Source organism: Eurypyga helias, unplaced genomic scaffold (assembly GCF_000690775.1).
Source record: "Eurypyga helias isolate BGI_N326 unplaced genomic scaffold, ASM69077v1 scaffold6111, whole genome shotgun sequence".
NCBI classification, from domain to species: domain Eukaryota; kingdom Metazoa; phylum Chordata; class Aves; order Eurypygiformes; family Eurypygidae; genus Eurypyga; species Eurypyga helias.
In genome coordinates, this window is record NW_010232625.1 from 3,544 (window position 1) to 18,000 (window position 14,457).

Sequence of the window (14,457 nt, forward strand, 5' to 3'; positions counted from 1 at the left end):
CCAGCCCTTCCATGCCCTGTAGTGCTCGGCTGGCTACCGGACATTGTTCCGTGCATCGCTTTATTGTGTGACTGAGGTTTAGCGACATCAAAGAGAGAAAGCGGCAGCATTGTTTTTTCCACATGCTGCATTACGTAGCTTTCCCTTTTTAACTTTTCAGGGCGTTTTCAGCAGTGAAAGTAGTCCCATGCTGTAGTGGGTAGTAGAGAAGGGTAGATGTTTAATAGGATTTAGAAGCCTGCCGGTGTCTCCTGGTAAAAGAGAATGGGGTTGCTGAACACACCCCAGGCTTCTGAACAATAGTCTCTGTGTAGCAGAGTTGGGAAAGCAGCAAGGACTTCTCTCCTCGTGAAAACCAGCAGCATGAACAAAATCACCTCCTTGCTTTGTCATCTCTCACGTTCAGGTTCTTGGCCAAGTCTTGTTGGAGCCTGTAGCAGCTTTGGCGTAACCGCCGTTTCTGATGGGGAAGTCGCAGCACCGATCAGTGTGCCATGAAATAACCATAGCAAATACATCCTGCTTGCATCAGAACCACCAGCTGGAGTCATCCCTCCTGTGCAACCGTCTGCAGGAGCGAGATAAAAACCAAGGAGGTGCCTAGCAGTCCTCCTCCTGACTGCGTGATCCTTCCTTCTTCCTTCATTTTCGTCCCTGTTGATCGATTCCAGTGCAGTTTAATTCAGACTCCCCGTGCCTGACCGTACGTGCTTACGCATTGCTCTGGGCTCCTTAGTGCCGCAGGTACGAGTGTGGCGTGTACCAGGACCTCGTTTCCTGCGTGTTTATCCAAGATGTTCCTCTCCTCGGCTGCTCCGGTACAGATACACAGAGATGCTTTTCCTCCTCTGCGCCGCATTTGGTGTTGCCTCAGCGGACTGATTTGCATTGCCAGGCAGGCGGGCCCGGCCGAGGGTCTCACCCCAGGGTGGGGTCCTGCTAGCCTGTCGGGAGCACCCAAACCCCATCCTCTGCCTCCCTCCCCCTGCGTGGATGGCAGGCCAGGGTCCCCAGCCTTCCTCCTCTGAGCCTTCTGTCACTGTCACGAACGGGGAGGATTATTGCAGTACACGCATTCCTGTTGTTTTCTGAGGAAATCATTTCTCTGCCATTCTCTCGGGCGTCCTCCTCAATTCAGCAGCTTCCAGGCACAGCTGGAATTTGTGAAACTGTGAATATTCCTGGCTATCCAACTCCGTATCCTCATATCTAGGAGAAGACGTGGCGCGACACCCTGCGCCTTGAAAACCTGCAGTAATGGGAACGTTGTCCTGTGAAAGGAACCTGCCTTCTCTGGGGTGGTTAACCTGCGTTCCAGTCTGGGGAGTTGTGGGGAGCTGTGGGTGTTGGATATGAGGAAAAGCGGTGCGCCTGGAGCAGTGCTCAGCTGAGCTCTGAGTCAGCGTGTTTCGCAGGGCGCGCGCTGGCTGCGCCTGTTGCTATAGTGACAAAATAATAACTGCAGATGGGAAAAATCACTTTAGCATGGAAATCAGACAAAAAAAAGGTGTAAACCTGCAGGAGACAGAGCTTTTGGACTTAGGGATTAAAGTTCATCCTTCATTTGCCTTGCTTGAGGTATTAGAGGGATGCACAACCACTGGTAACGTGCGGAGCGAGCTGCCCGTCGGCGGGGCTCCGCAGGGTGGGTTTCGCTGCCTCCGAAAGCTGGGCTGTCCCGGGGCGCTACGCTGAGCGCCCGGCAGCAGCTCTAGACGCTCGGTTCTCCTTTCAGCTTCCCTTTTGGGGCTCTAATTTCTCTCTTGGGTAGCGTTTCGCTGTTTATCTGATGGGCCTTTGCCGACCAGGGGCTGGCAGTAGCTGTTGCACACTGCAAGTCCTTTTCCCTGTGCCGGCAGCACCCTGCGCCAAACACGTTTGCCATTCAGTTGGAAGCAGGTTCGAGGTCAGTTGGTTGCAGATGTGGTTTGACCGGTATGGAAGGCAGCAGGTCGTTGTCGGGCTGTTTGTAGAACGCAGGTAACCCTTGCCACAGCAGCGGTCACGCCAAGGGGCTGGGGCTGATAACGCTTTCTGGTGTGTGGGAGTAACACTGGGGGCACGGGGGCCTGCGTTTCTCCCGCAGCCCTGCGTTTTCCAGGGCAGTTATTACAGCAAATTCCCCAGTATTCCGGCACCCCGGAATAGATTCCCGCATGTGATCCTGCCCAGCCCTGCTTTATACAGATTTCAGTGTACAAACCCCTGTTTATGTACTGAACTCCTAAACAAAGTCAGGCCTCGATCTATCACAGTCACAGAGCTGGGGTTTGCCAGCTGCTCTACGCTCGTCGTATCGTCGGAGGGGTTTCCGCATAAAGGAAATTTCCTTCCCAATGTTGCTTGAAGATAAGTTGGATTCTCTGTTATCAATACTGCTGTTAGAGCGTCTTCCGTTTTCCTGCCGCGCGTTTTGCATGTTGCGCAGTTCTGGTTACCCTTGGGAAACAAATGTTTTCACAAGCTGTGGGACGCTTGGAGCTCCACCCATATCCTCTAGTTTTAATTAATCTTCAAAATCTAAAACGGTGGTTTTTTGAAAATACGAAGGACAGTTGTCGAAGCGATCACATGAGATCCGCAAACAGTGCTCCAGGGCCCATCGCTGGTGTTAAATCCCTGGTATCAGCTCCCGCCCTCGGTGCATAGGTGCTTATGCAGCGCTCCACGGTGACAGAGCCGTAGTTGTGTGCCTAGCCACGCTGTCAGGGCTGGGAGTACCGCTTTCCCATAGGTACCTTTCTTCCTCTGAAACACATAACCCAAATGCAGTGGGTTTCATTCTGCACGTGTTTCAACCTGAAAGCCCAGAGCAGAAAAATAAGAGCTTATCAGTTCGAAAGGGTTGCAAAAACCTGCAGCAGTTGTGAAACAGCGTGTAGAAATCATCAGGAGAGGTTTGAACACGACCAGCCCCAGCCATGCAACTTTCCAAACGGGCTCATTTTCCTTTCCCACGTTGTGGGAGCACGACAGGAGTTAGGCGATGGCTGCGCCTTCTCCCCTCCGGTGTTGCCGTCGCTGATAGTGTCAGCAGGGAATTGGAGAGCTGTGCTCCGCCTGTACCAATGCACGGGGAAGAACAGCCTTCCTGGCTGGCAGGCCCATCGGGAGGCTGTTGTCTCTCTCCAGTGGCATTTCCCTGAGGGAAGCGGCTGGTTGTCCCCAAAAGCTGGCAGTCAGCAGGTGGGGGCCTGGCTCTTCTGCAGTGCACAGGGTTTTCTTGTGGGTCTGGAGGTTGCACCTGGGCAAGCCGGGGATCATTTTTGCTGTGAATCAGAGGAAAGGAAGAGAGGGAAAAAAATGAGCTGGACAGGCTGGAGAGGTGGGACTGTGCCAACCTCATGGACTAAACCAGGGCCAAGTGCGCGGTCCTGCACCTGAGTCAGGGCAATCCCAGCACAAGGACAGGCTGGGTGGAGAATGGATGGAGAACAGCCCTGAGGAGAAGGACTTGGGGGCACTGGGGGATGAAAAGCTGAACATGAGCCGTCCGTGTGCGCTGGCAGCCCAGAAAGCCAACCGTATCCTGGGCTGGATCAGGAGAAGTGTGGCCAGCAGGTCGACGGAGGGGATTGTCCCCCTCTGCTCTGCTCTGGGGAGACCCCCTTGCAGTTCTGCTTCCAGCTCTGGGGCTCTTAACTTAAGAAGGACATGGAGCTGTTGGAGCGAATCCAGAGGAGGCCACGGAGATGCTCCAAGGGCTGTAGCCCCTCTGCTATGGGGACAGGCTGGGAGTGTTGGGCTTGTTCAACCTGGCGACGAGAAGGCTCCGGGGAGACCTTATAGCACCTTCCAGTACCTGGGGGGGCTACAAGGAAGCTGGGGGGGGGCTTTTTACAAGGGCAGGGAGGGACAGGGGGTGACGGGTTTAGATGGAAAGAGGGAGATGGAGATGAGACATCAGGAAGTTCTTCCCGGAGAGGGTGGGGAGGCACTGGGACAGGTTGCCCAGAGAAGCTGTGGATGCCCCATCCCTGGAAGTGTCCAAGGCCAAGCGGGATGAGGCTTGGAGCAAGCTGGTCCAGTGGAAGGTGTCCCTGCCCATGGCAGGGGGTGGCACTGGGTAAGCTTTAAGGTCCCTTCAACCCAAACCCTTCTGTGATTCTGGGAAAGCTGTGAGGTTGCCCAGACATGAGAAGAGCAGGCCGTAGGCTCGGCATGTGGAGTGAGCACTAAAACCAGCGCAGCTGTCATCTCGGTGGAGACGTTTGCACTATTTTTGTCTGGCGGGCAAGCAGGGAGGAGGCCAGGGCTGCAGAGGATGGGTGGGGACCAGGTGAGAGGAGCGAAGCCGAGCGCGAGCATGGGGCGAGTGCGGAGGTGAGGAGCCTCTCGCTGTAAACAGGAAATCGAGGACCACAGAGAGCAACACGGAGGAAACGGGAAGGCAGGAGGGGAGAGGCAGCAGCTAGGCTAAGGAAACCACGGTTAACGGCACCGAGCACCGAGCACTGGAGCAGAGCTGTCCCAGCCTGCGGGGCAGAGCCTGTAGGCTGCATTCCCTGCCTCTCCCTCTCTGGTAACTCGGTGTGCTTAAGGATGCTGAGGCAACCCAGGAGAAAAGGAGCTGCTGGAACTTCCTCAGGCTTTTTCCCCTCAATCCTCACTCACTTTCACCTCTTCTTTTAGGCCTGCTGATCAAGCTGGGGCTGGGAAGCCTTTTTGGTAGTGACCCTTGGGCCATGTAGACACCGTCTGCAGGAGGGACCCGTCTTCCCCCACGGAAGGGCTGCCTTTGCCCCTTCATGTCTTTAATCTGGTCAGAATCAGGCTCTGACCCTTCATATTCTTTCACCAAAACCACATGGATATTCTTTTCCCACCCATTACGTTTTCGTGATCCCCACTTGGGAGGATTGTTGACAACCATCATTTGTGACCAGGGATTTTGTAGTGGACAGCTCGATGTTGATATTTGGCAGCTTTTTTGTTTTACATAATATTTCCTATATCCAGCTCTATTTTTAGGTTCTGTACATCCGTATTTCTCTTTGGAATGAGTGTAACCCCAGGGATCGGTGGATGCTGTGCTTCTCTACAGAAGCAGCAGGGATTAAATAAACAGACTTGCTGAGCTGTTCTGCGGCTCGTTCAAGTCAGTGAGGGGAGATGTGCTCATCTCGGTTGGAATATTTGCTGGAAAGCACCAACTATTGCAGGGTTTTCATTCTGTGACTCCTTTCAAAAGATACTCTGACCAAAAGCATGTGTTACTAGACAAGCGGATGTGCAGATACACCATTCCCAGGAACTTGCTATAAGTAAGTCACGAAAGTTGTTGCCCAGAAAGCCAGCCGTATCCTGGGCTGTGTCAGGAGAAGCGTGGCCAGCAGGGCGAGGGAGTGGATTCTCCTTAATTAACGATGTGGCCATTGCAGGGGGCTCGTTACCCATGCTCAGTTAACGGACGCTGCGCCGCCGGCGCAGTGATGTGCTGGCAGCGAAGGGCCCCTGCATCACACGGCGCTGGGGCGCCGAGGTTTGGGTGGCTGGTGGGGCACATGCTGCTGATTCTGAGAAACTGCCGTTGTCCCTTCAGTGCGCCGGGCATCGAGCCGCAGTTATTTCTGATTTCCCGTTCGCTTCCCACGTGGTAGCAATCCCCTGCTTCCTATGGAGCGGGGACACACGAGAGTAACGCCGACTGTCAGTTCATTGAAAACGCGTTGGTGTTTCAGCACAAACCCCACCTTTTTCATCTTCCCAAGCCCCGTTTGCTTCGTTTCACGCCTTGTGGGTAGGTAAATGCTGTTGCAAATGGGGCAGTTTCAGTGCATTGGCATCGGTCACGTCCTCCCACGTGGTTGGGTAGCAAGAATCAACCCAGCAGTACACGGGAGGAACTGAAATCCTAGGCGGGGTTGATGTTGGGCAGACCACCAGCGCAGCACCGTACAGGAGTTGCTGAATGAGTGCGGACTGTAGTCAGCCTGTGCACTAAGAGAGCTCTGGGAGCCGGTGTTTTCGTGTATGAACAGGTGTGAAAGGCTCTGGGACGGGAAGGTGGAAAGAACCTGTTTTTCTACAGCTTTAAACGGGATGCTGTGGTCTCTGCTGTCTTTTGTGCACCTGTCTTAATCCAGAGTGAATTCTGGGATTTCGGGGGATGTGTTGTGGCTTCGTGTGCATGTTCAGGAGCTGAAGTTGGCCTGTTCTTCCAGTGGTGGAAGACAGCTCCTGATCAAATTACCAGGCGGTTCGACCAGTCCAAAGGGGCTTTCACACTGTAGATGTACAACAGACCAATTTACACCTTGAGAGATCCGCTTACCTGAGCAGCAATAAGTCTGCACTCTGTAGTTCAGATTTATTCCATAGGTAGCAACCGGGTAAAATTCCCACTGATAGTAGAAAATGTCATAAAATAGGGAAAAAGATGGATTTTCAGTGCAAAGTCACAATTTCTTCTGCGATTCTGCTAGGAAGGACAAGCCTTACCTTTCATTTAATATTAGATGGGTCTGCGCATCGCGCTTTCCCGTGGGTGCGTGAGCTGAGCGTTGAGTAACGCCGTGTTGTTTCCCTGGCAGATGAACGTGAGGCAGTCCAGAAGAAGACTTTCACGAAGTGGGTTAATTCCCACTTGGCACGCGTCTCATGCAGAATTACGGATTTGTACACCGACCTCCGCGATGGAAGGATGCTCATCAAACTTCTGGAAGTTCTTTCAGGAGAGAGACTTGTAAGTGTTTATGTGTTTGTTGTGGGGGTGGTTTTGGGTGGGTTTTTGGTGAATCCTTGGCTCAACTGAAGTAGGGAAGAACGGAGTGCGGAGTGTTCAGCACCGCACTGGCTTGTCGTGTATTCAAGAAAAGAGAGAGTTCTGCTGCTTCAGCTGGATCCAGACACCAATAAAACATCTTCCCAGCGGTGTCAGTAAGAATCAAAGGAATTCTCCTTCCAAGGTTCCTTGCGGGTGAGATGCCGAGTGCTTCCAGCAGCATACTCCCTGCTCCTCAATCTGACCGGCGCAGAGCACTAAGCGTTCTCCAGCCCCTCAGACCATCTCCCTAACAATGAGTGAGATGTGCCGAGGAATATTACCGGGCACTGCGGCCAGCTGGCGCCTTTCTGAGCTAGTAAACACAGCCGCCGGGTGCAGGTGGCCATGTGAAGGCTGCCTGCCAGCCCGAGGCCTGGAACATCCCTCCTCCCTTCCCTGGAGCGTGCTGGGAATTGGTGGAGAACAGCAGCTGGAGAGGACCAAGTCCGCCCTGGGAAACATTATGGCTGGTTTAGCTGTGGTGTTAATCGCACCCCGCTGCTCAGGCATGCTCCTGGGGGTACTTGGTTCTACTCGGGCCGTAAGGCTTGGATTTTTGCAGCCCTGAGGAGAAGGACTTGGGGGGACTGGTGGATGAAAAGCTGAACATGAGCCGGCCGTGTGCGCTGGCAGCCCAGCAAGCCAACCGTATCCTGGGCTGTATCCAGAGAAGTGTGGCCAGCAGGGCGAGGGAGGGGATTCTGCCCCTGTACTCTGCTCTGGGGAGACCCCACCTGGAGTGCTGCATCCAGCTGTGGAGCCCTCAACATCAGAAGGATATAGACCGGTTGGAGCGAGTCCCGAGGAGGCCACGAAGATGCACAGAGGGCTGGAGCCCCTCTGCTATGGGGACAGGCTGAGAGTTGGGCTTGTTCAGCCGGGAGAAGAGAAGGCTCCGGGGAGACCTTAGAGCACCTTCCAGTACCTGAAGGGGCTACAAGGAAGCTGGGGGGGACTTTTTCCAAGGGCCTGTAGTGACAGGACAAGGGGTAACGGGTTTAATTTGAAAGTGGGGAGGTTTAGATTGGATATCAGGCAGAAGTTCTTCCCAGAGGGGGTGGTGAGGCACTGGGACAGGTTGCCCAGAGAAGCTGTGGATGCCCCATCCCTGGAAGTGTCCAAGGCCAGGCTGGATGAGGCTTTGAGCAACCTGGTCTAGTGGAAGGGGTCCCTGCCCATGGCAGGAGGTTGGAACTGGATGATCATTAAGGTCCCTTCCCACCCAAACCAGTCTGTGATTCTATGATTTTTCTTTGGTTAGAGGAATAATTAAAGTGAATTTAAATAAATGGGGCGAATTCTTTCTTTGGGTACGCTGAGAGACCCCCCCTTGATACCACACAAGGGAGTGGTGAGGGAGAGAGTCCCTGTAGTGGAAAACGCTGCTGCACGACGGGAAACTGGGTGTCAGGAAAATGCTGGGTATCAGATTTTCCTTCAGTTCCTTAAATGATGGCTGTGCTCTTAACTGCCTAATTAAAAGCAATCTTTTCAAAGAAATACGGGTCTTTAGCTAAGACCTGAGGCTACATGAGGATGCGGCTGTGTAATCGCTTGTCATGGAGCACTCCTATTAGTGGAAGCCCCGTAAGACTCTGGTTAATGAATTGAACACACGGCCCACAGTCTGTGCGCTAAGGCAAGAGCGGGAGCTTCCGAAAGCATCTCTGAGGGTAAGGGGACTCCAGCGTGTGGAAGGAGGTAACTACTCCCAGTGTTTGTCAACTGCTGTTTGCTCAAAACATGTTTCTCCCTGCCAAATCGTTTACTCCAGTGAGGTGTTCGGTTTGACGCGCCCGCTGCAGGTAGCAGACGTTCTGCATGCAGCGGTAACGGAGGCCAACTGCCCCATTAATTGGGGATTCAGACAGTACCGTGCCACCTCTGTTTAAATCTCCCTGCCTGCCCGCCCGGGTTTTACTGCGGGCATCAAACCAGAGCTGGGAAGCTCAGGCTGTATGAATGATTTGCATTTTTCACTCCAGCAGAGCTCGGGCGGCTGCCAGGGTGGGGAGGGTGTGGGAGCCACCCGGTGAGACTGCTGGGTCTGCGCTTTCATCATCGCTTGCACGGGCAGCTGCCTGCCCCGCCGCAAATGCTTTTTGCAGCTTCCTTGTCTCGGGATGGAGGACAGCAGTCTGTGTTTGCACAGTACATTCCACCACACCTTCCTCTGCAAACAGCCCTGCAGATAGCGCAGCCGCTAAACCTTGAGACATTGCACACACCAGAAACATTCCGGGAGGAATCGGCACTTAGCATCCACTTGCTGCTGCTCTCCCGCCTTCTGGAATTTATTCCAGCTGGTATTGGTTAGGAGCTGAGGTCTCCAGGACATCCAAGCAGGAATCTAAAGGCGATACCTTACGCTTAAAATCAAGGCAAGCAACATCAGATGGTAGGAAGGCAATAAACAAGCGCAGAAGCGAGCCTAGACAATTATTTTAATACGGTGTGTTTACTGATGCACCAGAAGAAACAGGACTTGTTTTCTTACTTTTGAACCCAGGATTCAGATTCTGGAGCTGGAGCTGCACCCCTGTGGAGCAGAGCCTGGGATTTAGGATGCTAATCAGGGAAGCAGGACTGCTCTCTGTCCTCTGTGAGACCTCCAGCCTCATTTGCGCAAACCCTGCGTTTTTCAAAAGCTGTTGGGATTTTTGAGGGTGAAAACCCAGAGTCCTTGAAGCTGGAGAAACTCCAAATGGGTGTCCAGGAAGAGCAACACCTGCATCTTCCTGTCTTTGCTCAGCTTGATCCCTAATCCTAGTGTTTACTCCAGACCTTACTGCATCAGGTCCTCTGTACAGCGCAGCAGTTGGGAAGCGACTGAATGAAGAGGGAAAGAATCCAGCCAGTCCGAACAGACAGTTGTAATTTTGTCTACACATGCTGTTAACCAGCTTCTCTGGAACAGAAAAAGAAAGCTGAGACTTTTTTTCAGCACAAAATGAAGCGTTTAGCTCAATTTCTTCCATAACTATGCGAAGGATTAGTGAATTCCTGGCAATTCCTGGATGCTCAAAGGTCACAGTGTTCTCTGTAGCACGTTTTCTGGTGGGAAAGGGAAGATTTTTGCTGTAAAACATTTGTGAAGACTCCAAGTTCAGTTAAATACAACAGCCAGCATGCTTTCTTTGCCTCTGGTTAGTTTTCTGGAGGTGCGTTAGCCCAGGGGAGGGGAAAGCTGTGTGTCACGGCGTCTCCTCTCCAGGCTGCGCAGGAGAGCGTGGCGAGCGCAGCCACGTCTTGCACAAGCTGGACTCGGACACCCCTTCCTCTTCTTGTTGCATCTGTTGTGAACGGTGTGAACTTGTCACCTTGGTGATGTTGCTTCTGAGAGCAGAAAAGGGGCTTTTAAACCCACTTTCTGCTCAGGAACTCGAGGCATTAGAGGCAGTGCAGGTAATTGAGAAAGGCCGTGTTAAGGCAGGGGGGATGGAGTCAGATCTGCCACTGTTGCTTGGAAGCTCTTCCTGCAGTCCTTCCTGCACCATAAGAGCACACCTTGCATCAGCTGACCTCAGGTGCTCAGGAAGAGCAGAAGGGCAGCTGGAGCGAGTGTCTGGCACAGCCTCGACTCCACCTTCCCCGGCTACTGGGCGCTCCGTCTTCCACCCTGGGAACAGCCTTCCTGCCTGGATTTTGCAAGATTAAATTAAACCCCTGGTCCAGCTTACCACACTCTGAGTGATTGGTGGGACCAGGAGAAGGATGGATCCTGGATTGTCCCTGTTTCAGCCACCTATGTAACCTCACTCTTCCGGTGGCTCTTCACCCTACACTGGCAGCGTTTGGGGCGTGTGGTGTGTGCGTGGGGGTGAATGTGGGATTTGTACCTCTTCCGAGGGACTTCTACACCCAAAAGCAGTGGCAGGTTCCTGGAAATGTTCGCCCTTGCTGGGAGTTGCAGGTTGACTTTCTCTGCATCGTTGCCCAGCCTCCGGAGGAGAACCGTGCCGACAGCAAGCTGAAGTGAAACTAATGACCTTGGGAGTTGACATGTCCTGAAGGGCATCTTTCTAGCAAGCGTTTCGTCTTTATGACACAGTGATACAGGCTGGTGTTTGTAGGGGACCGGCGGGGCTCTGGCTGAAACCCTTCCCCTTGAATGCAGTCTGAGGCGAGGACTTGGCCTGAGCTGTTTCCATGGCCAGTTAATTACATTCGCTGCAGCAAACAAAGAAATGATGTCAATTAGTAGTTTGGCTGGGGACCTTTGGGGGCATCTCAGTGAACACCGAACAGGCTATTCAGCTGTAATTCTGATCTGCAGAAGAGTTTTAATTCAGTTTTACACCAACTTCTACGTGCTGTTAGTATATCCGTGGCTTTTTTCAATTGCGCTGGGACTTTGTAAAACTGTGTTACGTTGTGTGGTTCAAGGAGCCGTGTTAGCCTTGAATTTGAAGAGCGAACGGCTGCGGGGTTGCTGGCTGGTGGTGGAGAAGTTTGACCCTCCTTGGACTGAAGGGTTAACAAGCACTCAGGTTTTTTCCTTCCACCGTCAGTAACGCGTGTTTTTCTTCTCTCTTTTACCTTCTAGCCCAAACCAACCAAGGGCAGGATGCGCATCCATTGCCTGGAGAACGTTGATAAAGCCCTTCAGTTCCTGAAAGAGCAAAGAGTGCACCTAGAAAACATGGGATCTCATGATATTGTGGATGGGAATCACAGGCTGACGCTTGGCCTTATTTGGACTATTATCCTGAGATTCCAGGTAAAGATGTGTACACACGCAGATGCACACGCGAGTTTTCCATGCTCGTTTGTAATATATCTCACTGTGCTTTTTAAGAGGAGAGCGCTCTCAGTCTCCTCCAGGATGTTGGGAGTGAGAAGTGCTCAGCATCCAGGAGGACACACTCCAGAGCAAAGGAGAGAGGAGAAATTAATCTTCCTGGTGCTGCTGATCTGCAGTGGAGAGTCACAGAGGTTTATTTTTAAATTCCGAGTACACACGAAGCCACAGGCGCAGGCCTTTGTGCTGTTGTAGACGCAGGAGGAAACGCTCCCCTCGGCTGCTCTCCACCCCTGCGGCCGTTGCCATCAACCTGGCTGCGCCCACAGGAGCCGGTTTGGTGTCCCAGCTAAAGGCTGAGATTCCGTGTTTTCCAGCAGGTTGCACGTTGGTCTGTGCTCTCAGTTAAAAACAGGCTGGAAAGTCATTTTGCAGAAGGGATAATAAATGTGTATTAAAAAATCATCATTTAGAATAAATAACATAGTACTACATATTTACTAATTTTAGTGTTCTCTTCATTTTGCTGTTGCTGGGTGTTTTCCTAATACGGAAGTGTCTGCCCGACTTTCAGTGACAGCAGGGGAATGTCACTGCAGCTGCAATATTCCTTTTAAAAAGCAGGGACCTATATCCATAAAATGAGATATATTTGCCCGCATGGAGTAAAAAGTGGTTTCCTTTTTTTCCCTTTCCTTCTTCTTTTTCCTTCTTCTGAAAACTCTTCAGAAAAGGCAAAAAGTGTGTTTTCTCAGAGAAATACTGACAAATTCCACCTTAATTCTAGATCCAAGATATCAGCGTTGAAACGGAGGACAACAAGGAGAAGAAATCTGCTAAGGATGCTTTGCTTTTGTGGTGCCAGATGAAGACAGCTGGGTGAGTGTGGCTTAAGTGATTATCTCTACAGCTCTTCCAGCGTTTGGCGTTTTTGTTGAGATAACTTTAAATGGGCAAATGCATATCCCTCCTGAAGTGGATTCAACCAAGGAAAGTGAGCCCATGTTTACAAGTCAGAAAACTCCGAGTTCAGTATATTCATGCTGTGTGATAAACGTACCTGAAAATCCAGGCATATGTGGTAACTTGCTGACTCTCTTTCACCCTGCTCTGAAGAAATAAAGATGCTTCGGATGTTTGCACCCAGCTTCTCCCTCTTTCCATGTACGTGGAAATATTTCCAGAGTGTCTTCCTCTGACAGTAACCTTCTTGCATAATTAAATACCCATTTGTAGAGATGTAGTATGGTTCTCCCTGAAACCTGGATGTCCCCGCGATGACTCGGGGCACTTCAGCGTTACTCTGGTGGTACCCCATCTTCTCCTTCCAACAGCTAAAGTCTAGTGTCAGTCTGTGATTAGAGACTGGTCGTGGGGATGGATTGCCCATCGTGGGCTGGTGATATCCCACCCTTGGGTTTACAGCACGCGTGGCGCTCCTGCAGCCAGCATTCAGCGAGAGCGTGCAGAGCAGCAGCAGCAGGGATGCTGTGTTGATTGCGCTCTCCGGTTGTTGTTCTCTCAGGTACCCCAATGTCAACATTCACAACTTCACAACAAGCTGGAGGGACGGGATGGCTTTCAACGCGCTAATACATAAGCACAGGTAAGCGTGGGGAAGCGTCTGTGGATTTTGAGAGCTTGGACCGTTGCAGCGTGCGCTGGATTTTGCAGTCACCTTGCAGCTTGATTTTAAAACCCGTGGAGAGAGGAATGTTGGAGCATTGCTGAGAGTTGCAGAGCACTTTGCCTTGCTTCGGAGCTGTGGAGCTCTTGCGGTCACCAGGAGCTCATGTGGGCAAGAGCTTCCCACGTCACAGGTTGCGTTTGGTTTCAAGAGAATAAATTATACACGTGATTGTTTTGGTTTGTGGCTGACCAGGTTGGAAGGAAAGCTTTCAGACCTTAGAGGGTATCTGGGTCCAGTCACCTAGAATTCGGGGGTGGGAGGGCGACAGCAGCCTGGAGGGGAAAGAAATCCCTGCGCGGGGATGGCACAGTGTGGTGCTGGACTTTGACGTGGCTGGGGATGCTGCTCATGGGCGCATGCAGGTGAAGGTACTGGGGCAGCTAAAACACGTAGATGGGCATGAGGAGAGGCTGCGTGTCCACGACTTCGTTCCTTTCTTTTCCAGGTCACCTTTATCCCTGGTAAATTATCCGTGTGTTGCTGCGGGCTAGGTTCTGCCATGGTGTGTGCTAGGCATTGCCTGATTCCTTTAGTTCTGCCGTTGAATGCACAGGGCGAGCGAAACCTTGGCAACGGGAGGGGCCGGGTTTCCTGAGGATCGTGGATTTGGGTTTGTTCGCTCATTTGGGGGTGGCTGCACTTTGCTTTGGGAAATCTAAAGAATTTTCCTTCCTGTCTAGGCCTGATCTGATTGATTTTGACAAGCTGAAGAAATCGAATGCACACTACAATCTGCAGAATGCTTTTAACCTTGCGGAGCAGCACCTTGGTCTCACTAAGCTCCTGGACCCCGAGGGTAAGAATTCCTGCAGTTTCGGCACTTTGTGGGCTCTTTTCTCCCAGCCCTCCCTGTTGCAGCGCACAGCTCTGTGATAGCTTTTCTTGCTTTAAGAGCAGCTGGATGCTGCTGACTCATCTGGTGACGGAGCCAGAGAGGGAACGCAGGATGTCTCCTGCGGAGGCCTGAGGACCGGTAGCACAAACGCCCGTAATCCTGTGTTTATTTTCCCCTGTTGCACAAGATCACGGGACTGGCCGTGTGTACATAAAATCACTCCGGTTAGAGGCACCCTTCTGCTCTGCTTGGAGAAACGCTTGCTGAACGATGAGGAATTCAGGAAGTGGTTAGCAGGTTCTTCCACAGGGTTTTTAGCCCGCGCTTTCACCAGAGTGTGCGTGCTCACACGTGCTGGAAGGCACGCTCGCGGCGTAGGACAAGAAACACTCTTGTCACAGGCTACGTGTTCGGGCAGGTTTCTT

General features: G+C 52.1%; 1 protein-coding gene across 1 annotated transcript in view; it reads left to right on the forward strand.

Annotated features, from left to right (window-relative positions):
* Window positions 1–6,520: 6,520 nt before the first annotated feature.
* The window catches only part of LOC104516935 (spectrin beta chain, non-erythrocytic 1-like), a gene marked incomplete at its 5' end in the record, with an annotated part of 46,932 nt that continues 38,995 nt past the window's right edge, over window positions 6,521–14,457 (forward strand). Inside the window, 5 exon segments of the mRNA XM_010161444.1 lie at window positions 6,521–6,685; window positions 11,313–11,486; window positions 12,295–12,386; window positions 13,033–13,113; window positions 13,878–13,993. Of these exon segments, the coding sequence (XP_010159746.1) occupies window positions 6,521–6,685; window positions 11,313–11,486; window positions 12,295–12,386; window positions 13,033–13,113; window positions 13,878–13,993 (628 nt within the window).